The sequence below is a fragment of the Melanostigma gelatinosum genome, assembly GCF_949748355.1.
Source record: "Melanostigma gelatinosum genome assembly, chromosome: 21".
Classification (NCBI taxonomy): domain Eukaryota; kingdom Metazoa; phylum Chordata; class Actinopteri; order Perciformes; family Zoarcidae; genus Melanostigma; species Melanostigma gelatinosum.
This window is the reverse complement of record NC_136654.1, coordinates 17592203-17605152: the sequence shown is the minus strand read 5'-3', so window position 1 is coordinate 17605152 and position 12950 is coordinate 17592203. Positions and strand designations below refer to the sequence as shown.

Genomic DNA, 12950 nt, shown 5'->3' with positions numbered 1-12950 from the left:
AATCTGTAAAACGTCTGAAAATCGTGCAAAATGGCCACAACACCTTCCTAAAGCCATGACTTAAATGATAAATCAATTAGCAAAATAGTTTCGGCTCTACTGAACGGGCATACAATTCAACACAGGTTGAAATCATCTGTCAGCACCAGCCTGTGCACATTCAAGTGTACAGTTCAGCTGATGAAGACCAATAAGTGTTTGCTGCAGTAGTAATATTTGTAGCTATTTTGCACTTACTTTGTGCTTCATGCAAATTGATAGTGGCGGTTCTGTGAGGGGTCTTCTAGTCTACTTTGAAGTACTCGACATGTATCAAAGGATGGTGAATGTGTGTCAAACAGGTCAGTAAAACCTTTATTTGAAATGCTGTACGTCGGTGTGTTCTCTCTTTCATGGAGCATATGATAATTCTCAGAACAGTATAGTCATGCTTTACACATTTCAGAACAGTCATTTGTGAAACCACAACTGCTACATTGCCGTGTAACCTCTGAGGTACTGAAAGTACCGGTAAACAAATGAATAAGGCTCCGCAAACCCGGCAGCAGAAGACCCGAGCCTATAAATACACCATCAGATGCATACTGGCTGCTTTTTCTGCAGGATGCAAGTTGTTTTCGAGAGCACACGTCTGGCGCGGGTGCTACTCCAATTAAGTTTGACTATTAAATGAAACAAGTGATGGGGTGTAGTACTTTAAAACAAACAAAAAATTTATTAGGAAATTATTATCCTACAAATGCAGTTTTTCCTTTTGTATGTCTGTGCTTCTGCCATCTGAACCGAGTAAACTGTTGCTTTGTTTGAAAAAAGTTTTGCGTTTGATATTCCGAGCCATTCAGCCAGTAAATGCACCCGTCAGTCATTGAGTCAGAAAGTGCTCACGCTGTCGTAAGCCAGAGTCCGCTCATCCTCGATGTATTTCTTGGAAAACGGTATTAACCGGATAAAGGGGAACCCTGGGTACAAGTGACTGCAGGCAACCTTTCCTATCCCGACGTTCTTATTTTTGTCTTCTGTAGGCCATTTGAAAGGATTGATGTCATGCTGCTCTCTCATCACTGCCGCTGTGACTTCTGCCTCAGCCTTACGACTATAAATAACAGCATGAAGAACAGGTCCGGGGCATTTCCTGTTGCACACGGCTGCCTTTTGCTCGACTTGCACTACTAGATGCATCTGATGAAGGTCCAGCACCGTGACGTACGCTTGTCGGTCAGCAAAGACAAATCATTTTTAGGCAAAGTGCCAGCAGAGATGTTTCAAAGTGAACTTGCTGAGTCAATCGCAGAGTTTTCTTCCAATATTTGAAGGTAATTATGCTCATTAGGATGCGCATCACAAGAGATGTAACACAGGGCAGGAAATAATTAGCTACTTCTTGCTGCGCAAAAAGCCTAATCTGTGTGGATTCTGCCAAATGACTTCTCCGTGTGTCGAGAGTATGAGGAATAAATAAGACCTCGTGATCTGTTCCCGTTGTTTAACAAAAGATGCATAACCGTGCAAAGAGCCAGTGCTGCAGAAGCAAGGGAAGCGGAGTTATCGGCCCTGCGTTAGATTGTGTCCCGGGGCCTGCGTTGGCGCTGGGCGCATGCCGGGAAGTTCTTCCCAAATGGTATTACTGCAGTTGGAATCCAGATCTGGCACATCGGTTTCTCCACCTGCTCCTCCCTTTACCGCTCTCTCTGTATGCCGTTATAGTTTTACACCCTTCCGTTTACCGTATCCGTTTCTTTAAATGAGGTATTGTTAATCTTCCCGTGGCCATAAAAAGCGTCGGTATTTCCTTATGGCCAACTGGAAAGGCCCCATCTATTGTGATACAGTAACAATCGCAAGTGGCATTTCCTGCTTGTTTCCAGTCAGAGGGAGAGAGGGGGGGGGAGAGAGAGAGAGACCTGGGGCTTTCCTCTCTTCCAGTTCGGCTGCTGTTGTATTTATTTCAGGTTAATTACAGTAGCATTATCTCCACTTTACAACTGAAGATAACGCTAAAAGGCTGTTGTGTATAATGGGTTTAAGAGGGAACGCGGTGATTTTGTTGGTATTTCACAGCCCCGGGGTTCACTGTCTGCATTTGCCACACAATTGGAACCACCAGGCTTCTGTATGAACGCCTAAACCGCTTATTAAACCCTATTAGAGGGGGGCTTGAAATTAATTATCATGTTTTCCCTGCCTCGTACGTCACTGAGAAAGCTCTTTCTCCAGAATGTACCTCGGCCGAACCCCAGCGGACTACGTCGCCGTGTTTTTTAACAGCGTACTTGGAGGCTTTCATTTCTTGTACTGTGTTTGAAATGATCTCCTTAAGAGTTGAAAATAATTAAGATAATTAGGAAAATAATTTACCAGTCCTTGGAATATCCTTAGACTCCCTTAGATGATTAGATTAGTACGAGTTCCCACAGAAACACATACAGTACAAGCCTGTGTGTGCAGGTATCACAGTGCTCAACTCTTAACTTTTAACAACTCATTTAAAAACATCTGGCCTGTAAATGTTCTGACACACCTGGTCCAGCCCCATACAGGAAGTCATAGCTTCTAAAATCTAGATAATTGTGACGCATAAAAAAAGGTGGCTTCTTCACCATTACAGCGCACGTCTCAAAAAACATAAATTCGGGAACATTTTTGAACATTGAGTCCTACATAATGTGCCGCGTGTATGCTACCATATTCCCGTCAGCACGTTTAATTTCATCCACTGTGTCCTGCAGTGAGGTGATGCTTTAAAATGAAGAGGCTCTCTGTTGAATCCATCAAGAGAGATGCATTAGAGGTCTATTGTCAGATATATATAATATAATCATGTCATCTCATTCTCTTCAGAGGTCACTTTACATCTCTTCAGCCAGTCATCTACAGTCAGATAGCACCTTTAGAGAATATAACTAGAATAGCAGGACATTGAACGGTTTGCTGTCATTAAATAAAATAAAATGGGGATTGTTTTTTTAGTTCCGGAGACAACACATGTGAGTGGGGCCCATACAGTGTGTCACTCACTAGCTTGAGAACTCTATTGTGGCCTACTATCCACAGTAAACCGGCTTTTTTTTTTTGTCTGTCTCTTGTTGATGCTCGTCATGTAGCGATCCTCGATTCCTCTCCGGCAGCAAGGCAGCGGGGATGGTGCACAAGACTCTCCATGCTTCGAATACTGATCGCGTAGTTCCCAGTGATGATCAAATGGTGTTTGCTTCAAATGTCCACCCCTAGTCGTCACTGCAAAACCTCACTGAGCCTGCGACTCGCCATTAGTCGGTTCAGAGAGGAGAAGTTCTGCTGCTATTCTATTTCAAATGTGTATTTATTTGCACAGGGTGTCTAGAAACTAATCCACCAAAATGTGAATCTTGGAGTATATTGTGGAGTCACTGCAGAGATGTGACGTCGTGGCCACACGGGGGCCCCTTTGGCGTCATCTTGACGTGGCAGAATTTTCTGCCCGTTTGGCTCTTCAGAAGGCCCAACCAGACTGAGAGTTGCCTTATGCTCCGCTCTGCCTTTTTCCTCCCGGAGAATCCTCCTTGTCTGGGATTTCCTGGCTGGCTCTCTCTGTGGGCTCACAGCCCAAGGGGACTTCATACAAAACATCAAGAGGCTCAGTCGTTTTTTCCGACGAGCCTTCTCTATGCACTTCTCTTTCCTCTTCATCAGAACTGTATTTTCAGCCGAGTGTAATGATATGTTATACTCTGTGTGGATTAGTGCAGGTTATTAGCGAGCACAAAGTGTATAATTACAATCAGTCCGGTGTTTATATGAGTCTGCTTATAATTGTGGCGAGGGCGTAGACGTGTGCCGGCTAAGTGGATCGGCCTGGAATCTGATTCCTCACTCGTTTCCTCTGATGATGATTTTTTTGCACGGCCTCATGCGAGGGGTTACGTATGGTAATGAGTCCCCGGCAAATTATGCCACTGTTTATCACGTTTCCCCAAAAAATTAAATAAAAAAGTTGCATGGCGTACACCAGAGAGAATATGGTCCACTTCCTCGTCCTTTTCGTCTTTTCCCTCTGATGGATTCTTCTCTTCTTCACTGCCTCCAAATTGACATCAGTTTACTCTCGGGTATGCAAATACAGGTTTATGAGTAATCAGAGCTGTCATTCAACCCCCACGCGACAATAATCACTCCGGTGCCCAGCGTTAAAATGCACCATCATTGCCTCGCACGTCAGGATTGTGTTTGATGGTTGTCATTTACTCAGCATCTTCCCAGGGTGTCATTTGTGTTCATTCTGTGATTGCACCTCACGCCCGCTGAGGATCTCCAGACTTCCCCGAGCTCCCATTTGTTTGATATGAGACCTCGTCTCATTTGCGGTGGTCACAGCGGCGCCTTTTCATTTTCTGATGAATTACGATGCCTCGCGTCTCCGTATCGGAGCCGTTCGTTTTCGGCTGCTCCCTCTCGGCACCTGCCGATCGGATAACGGACCAGTGACCCAGTTCGTGCAGCAGTTGATGCCTTTACAGGCTTTTCTGGCCGCTCTTAATAACTGTTTAATTGAGCGCACCCTGCTGCACGGTGACTAGGCTGCTCTCTGATGGCTGCTCACAGATTAATCCCACCTCTCTTTTGATTGTTTTGTTGCTCCACCTCCCCCCTGGAGGTACCTTTTTGTATCAAAGCGTGGTACCACTGAATTCATTTCGCGGGGTCTTTGTTCTCTTGTCAGCCCGTGGCTCGTGTTCTGGGGGATTCGCTGGGCTCGTTGGATTGTTCTGGGGATCGCAAAGTGCATGGTGGACATGCACATGCACTTTGATAACAAAAGAACACAGCCAGGGCCGAATGAAACGGGCTTCACGTTCCATTTTATGGCCTCCACTTAACGGTGAAGCGGTTGGCTGCCTGACTGATGCTTATATACATGCTGAACATCAGATACAGGCTGTCGGAGGTATTATGTAACTGCCATTTTTGAGGCTGTCGTTTATGATGCTGTTGAGTAGGGATGCACCGATCCAACTTTTTCCTTCCCGATACCGATACCTGAGCTTTATATGGAGTACTGATCCCGGTGGTTGATTAATAAGCTGTATGCCTCACTGTGTGGAAGAGACATCAGGCCTGACTTAAACATTGATTTCCTAAAAATAAATTTAACAGGAATTACAATTAAAGTGTAAACCTTTTTAATACAAACTGTCCAAAAATTAAAAAGGAATTAAAATTCCAGTATAAAACCAGCTATTTGGGTCAGTATCATAGGATCAGTATCTATTAGGGGTGTAACTGTTCACAAAATTCACGGTTGGGAAACCTCTGGTGAAGTGGCCCTGCATGCATTCGCTCAACAGGACATGTATACACACACACTCTCACTCATTTCTCCCTTCAGGTGTCCTCTCAGAAAGCCTGTCATGCTGTTTAATTCATCGCTTGTGTGTGTGTGTGTGTGTGTGTGTGTGTGTGGGCTTGTAGGATTTCTCAATGACAGGTGTCGGTCATGGCCCGGTTTGACAGCGACATGTTGTTCACCTCTCACAGAATGTGAGAACAAGAGCCACCAGCCAGGCTGGTATCCTCGTTATAACGCAGCCGTGCCATGTTGATGCAGCTCTGACTGCAGATGGAGAATAACCTGTTAGCAGGATATCGCAATACGTTTTAACAGTTTTAGTACATTTGGTAGAAAATGAAGCCCGAGGAATGAGGGATTTGTTTTTGGTGCAGATCCAGGGATGCAAAAGAGATTTTGTTCAGCATTTTTCTCTTGAAATAAAGAAGAAGAAAAAAGAGCAAAATATCCGTCCCATTTATCTCTAGGTATTAACATATTCCCATTTATATTACATGCTATATATACATAAATATTTTCAGATGGGGCTCTGGTCTTTAAGTGAAGTCCAAAACGGTTTGTCTGTAGCTGCGGAGTTGTATTCAATCGTTACACTTCCATTAATTGTTATTCTGTAGATGTCGACACACTTTCCCCTTTGGCTACTTCACTTAACTTCCCCAGGACATGCTGGCGGTTTCCCAACCAAACTTTAGGGAGCAGCCTGTGATGTGCTGTAGTTATTCCTGTTCATGTAGCAAACAAAACACCGAGACAAACTAAATGTGCATTTGTCGTGTTGACTAGAGAACCAGAGAAGCGTCTTCATGTCCCCCGTTTGTTTTGTCTGTGAACACATCATAAAATTATGAACACTGCAGTATTTTCTTATCCTCCTGTAATCCTGAGCACAATCTGTTTTCCACCGGCATTATTGTTGTTTTGGCGCTCTCCATCGTTATTGGTTTCTTTGCAGTGGGCGGTAGTAGTTTGTTGATATTGCAGCACCGACGGTGCCAGACCCGGCCACCACGGTGTCAGAATGTGTGGGTGGACATCCTGTGGATGTGTGATGCCTCTACTACACATTGCAATGGCACACAATTAGCGCCACAAGGGAGCCAAACGCTTTATTGCCTTTTTTTCTTTTTTTTTCTCCCCTCCTCCTGTAATATCTGCTCCTCTTATATTGTCCTCTCCCATCTTTTCTCCAGCAATCTATAACTACGATGCCCGGGGAGAGGAGGAGCTGTCGCTGCAGATTGGAGACACAGTGCACATACTTGAGACACATGAAGGTGAGCGCAGGCTGACTGGTGACACGCGTGATCAGAGCTGACGCGCCAATGTCTGACATTATTCCCATCACTAGTTCCTCTTTTGTTTTGTCCAGATGTTTCTACTTGTGTTCAATAGGATGATATAGATATATATCCATATATATCAAGACTGGTTGTGATGGTGTGATCCCGTAAAGGAACCCTCACAGTATATTCAGTGTTGTTTTTAACTGTCACGTCATTGTTTATTGTGAATTGATTGACAGTAGTTTACTTTAGCTTGATGGAGAAAGCAGCTTACATGTAACATAACTCTGTTCTCCATTAGACTGGTACAGAGGGCATAGGCTGAGGAGAAAATCCAAAAAGGTGAGTGGCCAGCAAACACAGGTTTCTCACAGACACACACACACGCGCACGCGCGCACTCATGTCCGTTTGCTCTTTACAGCTTCAGTTTTTACAATGTTTAACTTCTGTCCCAGTTCTACTATAGTGCCGTTTGCGTTGTGATCTCTTCCTCTTCTAGGGCGTGTTTCCTGCTTGTTATATCCACCTGAAAGAGGCCACAGTCGAGGGCAGTGGGTTAGTACTTCTCCACTTTCACTTCTCAGTGGCATGGTTTATTTTTCCACAAGCAAGTAGATTGCATCTACTTGATAAGATGTGACAGGAGGGTTTGCTGTTGCGCAACCGGTGGAGCTGTTTTCTTTTGATCTGTCTGTTTTGATTTCACACAAAAATAGATAACCCCCCCACCCCCCCAACTTCAAAGTCCTTGATTCAGCTGAGAGCCTTGAGGAACACATATTTGTTTATAACTAAATCAGTTATAACTAAAGGATTTCAACAAACAGGCAACACGTTTGATACAGACAGTGTCTCCATGTGGAGAGGAAAAGTGTTTGACATGCATTCACCGTCACCGCAGGCAAAAGGAGACGGTCATTCCCACTGAGCTGCCCCTGGTGCAGGAGGTTACCACCACGCTGCGGGAGTGGGCGACAATATGGAGGGACTTATATGTGGTAAGCATAGCTGTCCAAACCCCAAGTGGAAACACACTCACTCACTCACTCACTCACTCACTCACTCACTCACTCACTCACTCACTCACTCACTCACTCACTCACTCACTCACATACATACGTGATAAGGCGTCGTATACACTACAGATATATACTGTTTAAAAATAGGCTGAAATGCTCTGTATTTGACTCCTGTTTTCTTAATTTGAGTTCATTAATTGATTTTATTTAAAGTGGTTATTTGTAATAATTGATTTTATTTAAAGTATTTTTTTATCGTGATAGAATTATTAGTATTTAAAAAAATATATTTGATTCCATTTATAAAGTCTTGATTTATGCATATCACTAAAAATGATTTTATAAGTGTTTTCACACATTTTACAGTCAAAAGTATTAGCCTTAAAAATTGCAGTATTGGTCAGGCTCTGACCGGCAAATTACTTTGGTTGAATCTGGCCCGAGGTAATTCCACCGGATCTTAATAATCTCCTCTTTGTTCACCTACATTGGCCTATAACTGCTGCTGATGAGATGCCTGACCTACCGGCGTGAACATGCCCTCTTGCCTCAGTCAACAGTTCAGAGTTCACATGAATGTTCAAAGCTGCGCACATGTTCATCCGTCTGTCTCCGCTTTCAGGGGGACAAACGTGAGATGTTCAACTCTGTCCGTGACATGATCTACAGCCTCATCGAATGGCGTTCCCAGATCCTGTCCGGCACCCTACCGCAGGACGAGCTCGCCGAGCTCAAACAGAAAGTCACCTCCAAGATAGACTACGGCAACAAGTGAGGATCCAGTCTTCAGAGGCTTTTAGCCTCGTCCTCGCCTCCCCACAGCTTATATCCTTTTATCGCCAGATCTATCCGGGAAAATGACTCTTGTTGGAATAGGTCAGCAGCAGTGTCAGTCAATCGAAAAAGGACGGCTCATCACTTAGCTTGAGGACAACCTGGAGGGATTTAGCTTCAGCAAACCGAACTGTATTGCATCATGAAATGACAGCTCTGGCTGTGACTGCAGTGTGCCTAGAAAATCTGTTGGAAATGAAAATGATGAAGCTCCATTCTCCTCCTGTGATGAAACTTTAAACCTTTGGCCAGGTCGAGAAATGGGATTACCTCTGCAGAAGCAGGAAGTCATGAGTTGATATATTGACTAGATCTTGGCAGCATGCTGTGGTCTACGTTTCTTTAGGTATTCTGCCGTATGTTTTCATATTGGTTCTGGTGCTCGTTAACCCGCCGCCATTTTTATGCTAGGTACTTGGATCTCGATCTGGTGGTCCGAGACAAAGATGGAAACATACTGGACCCAGAGCTCACCAGCACCGTCAGCCTGTTCAGAGCACACGAGGCGGCCTCCAAACAAATCGAGGACCGGATTCAAGAAGAGAAGGTAGAGACAGAAAGGACCTGGTCCTGCTTCTTGCACGCCATCTTTACACCTGCAACTAAACGCCGGTCTTTATCTAAGCTATCCAGTGTAACGAAAATAAGTAAAAGCACATTAGCACACAGTGTGAATGGACACGATACATCGTGTGTGATGCATCTTCTTCTTTCTGCCGCATTAAATCTCAGTCAGAATCAAACATGCAGTCACAATATTTGCATTAGGAAAAAGAGCAGGAAGAAGGCTGATGACTGCTCTTCATACAAGGTAATTGTTTGACATAAGATTTCCTCTTCCTTCTGCCATCCCTATGCACAATGATAGCAACCATTTGTAGCCATGCTAGCGGTGTGGCTCTAGGGATGTCAATGTAAGTTGGTAGGTCGGTCCATCACTGTGTCCAGACTGAAACATCACCGCTTTTGAAAGTTGTGATAGTTAATGACTAAATACCTGCAAAACCAGCATGCCGTTAGCTGTACTTTCATCTACATTTAATTGCTCGCATGTGACAATAATCCCACTGCTTCCAAAGCTGTGAATGAAGATCGTTTGTCTCAGCCAGTTACATGATTGCGTAAAGTATTATGCTGCTTTGCTTTAAAAAAAAAAAGATCTTGACTGACTCCTGTCAAGTAGCAACTGCAGAGGCTATGACAATGTCAAACCAATAAAACCAGAAAATACCCTTGCACTTTGATCTAAAATGGAGTTTTGGCCCAACTTCAGTTTAAAAGTGGGGGAAATGGGGCCACTGCTGGTACAAAACGATGCTTGACTGCTTCTTCAGAAAGTCTATTTTACATGGCGTATCGGTGGCGTCCCTCACCTGAATGTCAGTTGGCAGTATGTGGGAGTGTCAGACGCCAAGTGCCCTGCAGTTATGTGGTCTCATCTTATGTGACCGTGTCATCCAGAGGTCCTTATTGCATATGCACGGGCAATAAGAGTGTCCAGGTCAGCGTGATAAATATTAATGACGTGGCCCCAGCTTATTTCTGAAGGGCGTCCAAGGAGTCCCACCTTTTACTGCAGATGCTTTTCTGGAGATCAAACGGATTTTTATGAACAGGTTTTTTATTTTTATAAGAGTTAAATTTTGCTTTTTGAAATTTCATTAAAGCACAGAGGCAGTGGCTGACATTCAATTATTCGGTGTGCAGTTGCTCACCCCACCTGCGCACAGAATCTCCTTCTTTATACGCTGATGTTGTCCCAGGGATCCTCGGGTCGTTCCCCCCCGGGCTCATTGTTTAAACTCCACAGGCCCAAAGTCTACCCGCATGTGACAGAAAGCTGTGGAAGAATGCCAGATATTGAATGCAATATTTATTGTTTCCCTCCGACAGTCTCAGAAGCAGAATATCGATCTGACCAGGCAAGCAAAGTTTGCCTCCACCCCATCGTTTGCCCTCTTCGTGACTCTGAAGAACGTGGTGTGTAAGATCGGCGAGGACGCGGAGGTGCTCATGTCACTCTACGACCCGGTGGAGTCCAAGTTCATCAGGTGAACCCATGTGTGCTTATTCACTTACCGCTTTCTCTATATTTTGGTGCAGTTGGATTGCTGTCAGCCCTCCTCGTTTATCCTGGTGTGTGCATCCCTTGTGTGTGTGGCTCGTGGAGGAGCAAACTGTTTTAGAAAGGCTAAACGCCAACAAATATGGATTGAAGCAGAATAGTTTCCTCAGATAAATACATGCTGGGAATTTTGAAAATGATTATATTCATCATCCTTTTTCTTTGAAGTTGTTGAAAATATTTGGATCATACCCAGCCACCAGTGGAATGTAATCCTACAGCAGTATCCTACTTATAATATTGATGATATTAGTTTATTAACCTAATCTTTAACTGCAACTGCAGAAATACTGAACTGTTTAAACTGAATGAATAGACGAGCAAAAAAATAAATAAAAGAATCGGCAAAGGATTCGATACAGCCCCAGTACAAACACTGACACTTGGAAACTCACTCACTCACAACCAGACACACGCTCGCACACACACACACACACACACACACACACACACACACACACACACACACACACACACACACACACACACGAGTGCAGTCTGCTTCCCAGGGATTTGCTATTGTTTACAGGATTCTGTCAGCAAATTATCACAAGTAGAGCAGCTCGGCTGCGGAATGTTTCTCTTCGTCTGGATTCAAATTCAAGCTTCCTTAGCTGTGAAGGAAGATGTAGTTGTTAATTCACCGGATCATCGGTGTTTCAACGCTGGCACAGATTGTAATGACAATCCATGCTTAGTTTCTGTGATCTCTCCCTCACAGTGAAAACTACCTGGTGAAATGGTCAAGCTCAGGTCTGGTGAAGGACATAGACCAGCTTCATAACCTGCGGGCCGTCTTCACGGTGAGTGCGTTTGCTTGTATGTGTGTCACTGTGTTTCTCTCTGTGTGTGTGTGTGTGTGTGCACGCTCGCCTGTGGTAGTCCACTCTTTATTCAGCCATGTCATCAGGCACGTGGGAGCCTGTTTGCAGAGCCTGTATTTGTTAAGCTCTCTCAGAAAGAGCTTTGCTCGCCGTATGTATTTACCAAGGCAGTCACCTCTGTCTAATGGAAGCCCAATGACAGAAGGGTCAGCGTGCACCCACTGGGAGCACTTTGCTCGTTTTGGAATCTATCGCCCACAGGAAATGAATCTGCGGACACGATCCCAGATGTTTCTGAAGCAATTTGTGATGAAAAGTTTCCCCTTTTATACGAACTCATCTTCACCCAAGAAGGTGCCATTAATCGATCAGTTTCTGTTGTGCACCCTAGCGTTGCTGTAGCCTGAAAAAAGGGGCAAATATACAACCGGATTGTAATAGTTTTTCATTCGTCTGCATGAAGTCCATATTATTGACTCTAAAGACAACGGCATCAGCAGTATTGTCCTAACTTTTCCCCGCCTCAGGACTTGGGCAGTGAAGACCTGAAGAGAGAGAAGATCAGCTTTGTGTGTCAGATCGTCAGAGTGGGACGCATGGAGCTAAGAGACAACAACACAAAGAAGCTGACGGCAGGACTGAGAAGACCCTTCGGCGTGGCAGGTAAAGCAGTCGACACAGAGACGCAGCGATGACCTGTTCTTCCGAAAAAGAGCTGCAAAGTAGGAGTTGTGTTGCTGTTGTCACCTTTTTAAAAACACTGATGATCTTAAAACTTCGTAGTTGTGACTCTGCACAAATATGCCTTTGTGCATGAGATCGGATCAGAGAGGTACTAGGATACTTCAAAGTATTGTAAGTCTTTGCCCAGATGAGTAAATGTATCTGGGCAAAAATTCACCGATATCTAGCTGAAGTGGAAAAAATAATTAGTTTGATTTATCTCCTGTTGGCAAGCTGCCAGGCGTAAACTAATTAAATTGGCGTTTTGCCCACAGTTCTCCAGCAGAGAAAACGATACCCCTCTTTCAGTGTCTTTTCCCCACTGCCACTAGAGAGAAGGTAAACGACAGCCTGATTTATGACGGCTTATCTTTCGACATCATCATCATTGCCACAGTACACAGCGTGACGGAAAGCCTGATTTTTGAGATTTACTCTTTCTAAGACGCCGTTACCGCGGGCCTTTTATGGCTGACATCTGGTCTGTCGGGTAATAGAGTGAAGGTGCTGTCAAATCAGCTCCAGACACTGAGAGTATTTGCTCCGCCTCTGACTATTCAGTTGTAGCCGATTCAAGAATGCGTTTCCTGTTTTGGTGTCCGGCTTCGCTGGTCAAAGTTCATTTTTGTTGAAATTCAAATCCCTGAATTTGCATGCCTGGCAAATATCAAAAGTGTTTATGCGTCTTGTGTTTGATGTTACATCACCCCACTTACATAAGAATAGCTGGTCCACTCTAAACGTCTGCTCACCGTAAGTGAGCCTGGGCCCAAGTTGTTGCTCCCTTTGGGGCTAAACTTCTCCACCAGAACTT

At 44.4% G+C, this 12950-nt stretch overlaps 1 protein-coding gene across 1 annotated transcript in view; it reads left to right on the top strand.

Moving 5' to 3' along the window:
- The window catches only part of dock1 (dedicator of cytokinesis 1), a 155582-nt gene that overhangs the window by 6521 nt on the left and 136111 nt on the right, over positions 1-12950 (top strand). Inside the window, exons 2-10 of the mRNA XM_079292770.1 lie at positions 6517-6600; positions 6911-6951; positions 7111-7166; positions 7513-7609; positions 8253-8401; positions 8876-9011; positions 10358-10515; positions 11311-11392; positions 11941-12076. Coding sequence (XP_079148896.1) covers positions 6517-6600; positions 6911-6951; positions 7111-7166; positions 7513-7609; positions 8253-8401; positions 8876-9011; positions 10358-10515; positions 11311-11392; positions 11941-12076 — 939 coding nt within the window. The remainder of the gene's footprint in view (positions 1-6516; positions 6601-6910; positions 6952-7110; positions 7167-7512; positions 7610-8252; positions 8402-8875; positions 9012-10357; positions 10516-11310; positions 11393-11940; positions 12077-12950) is intronic.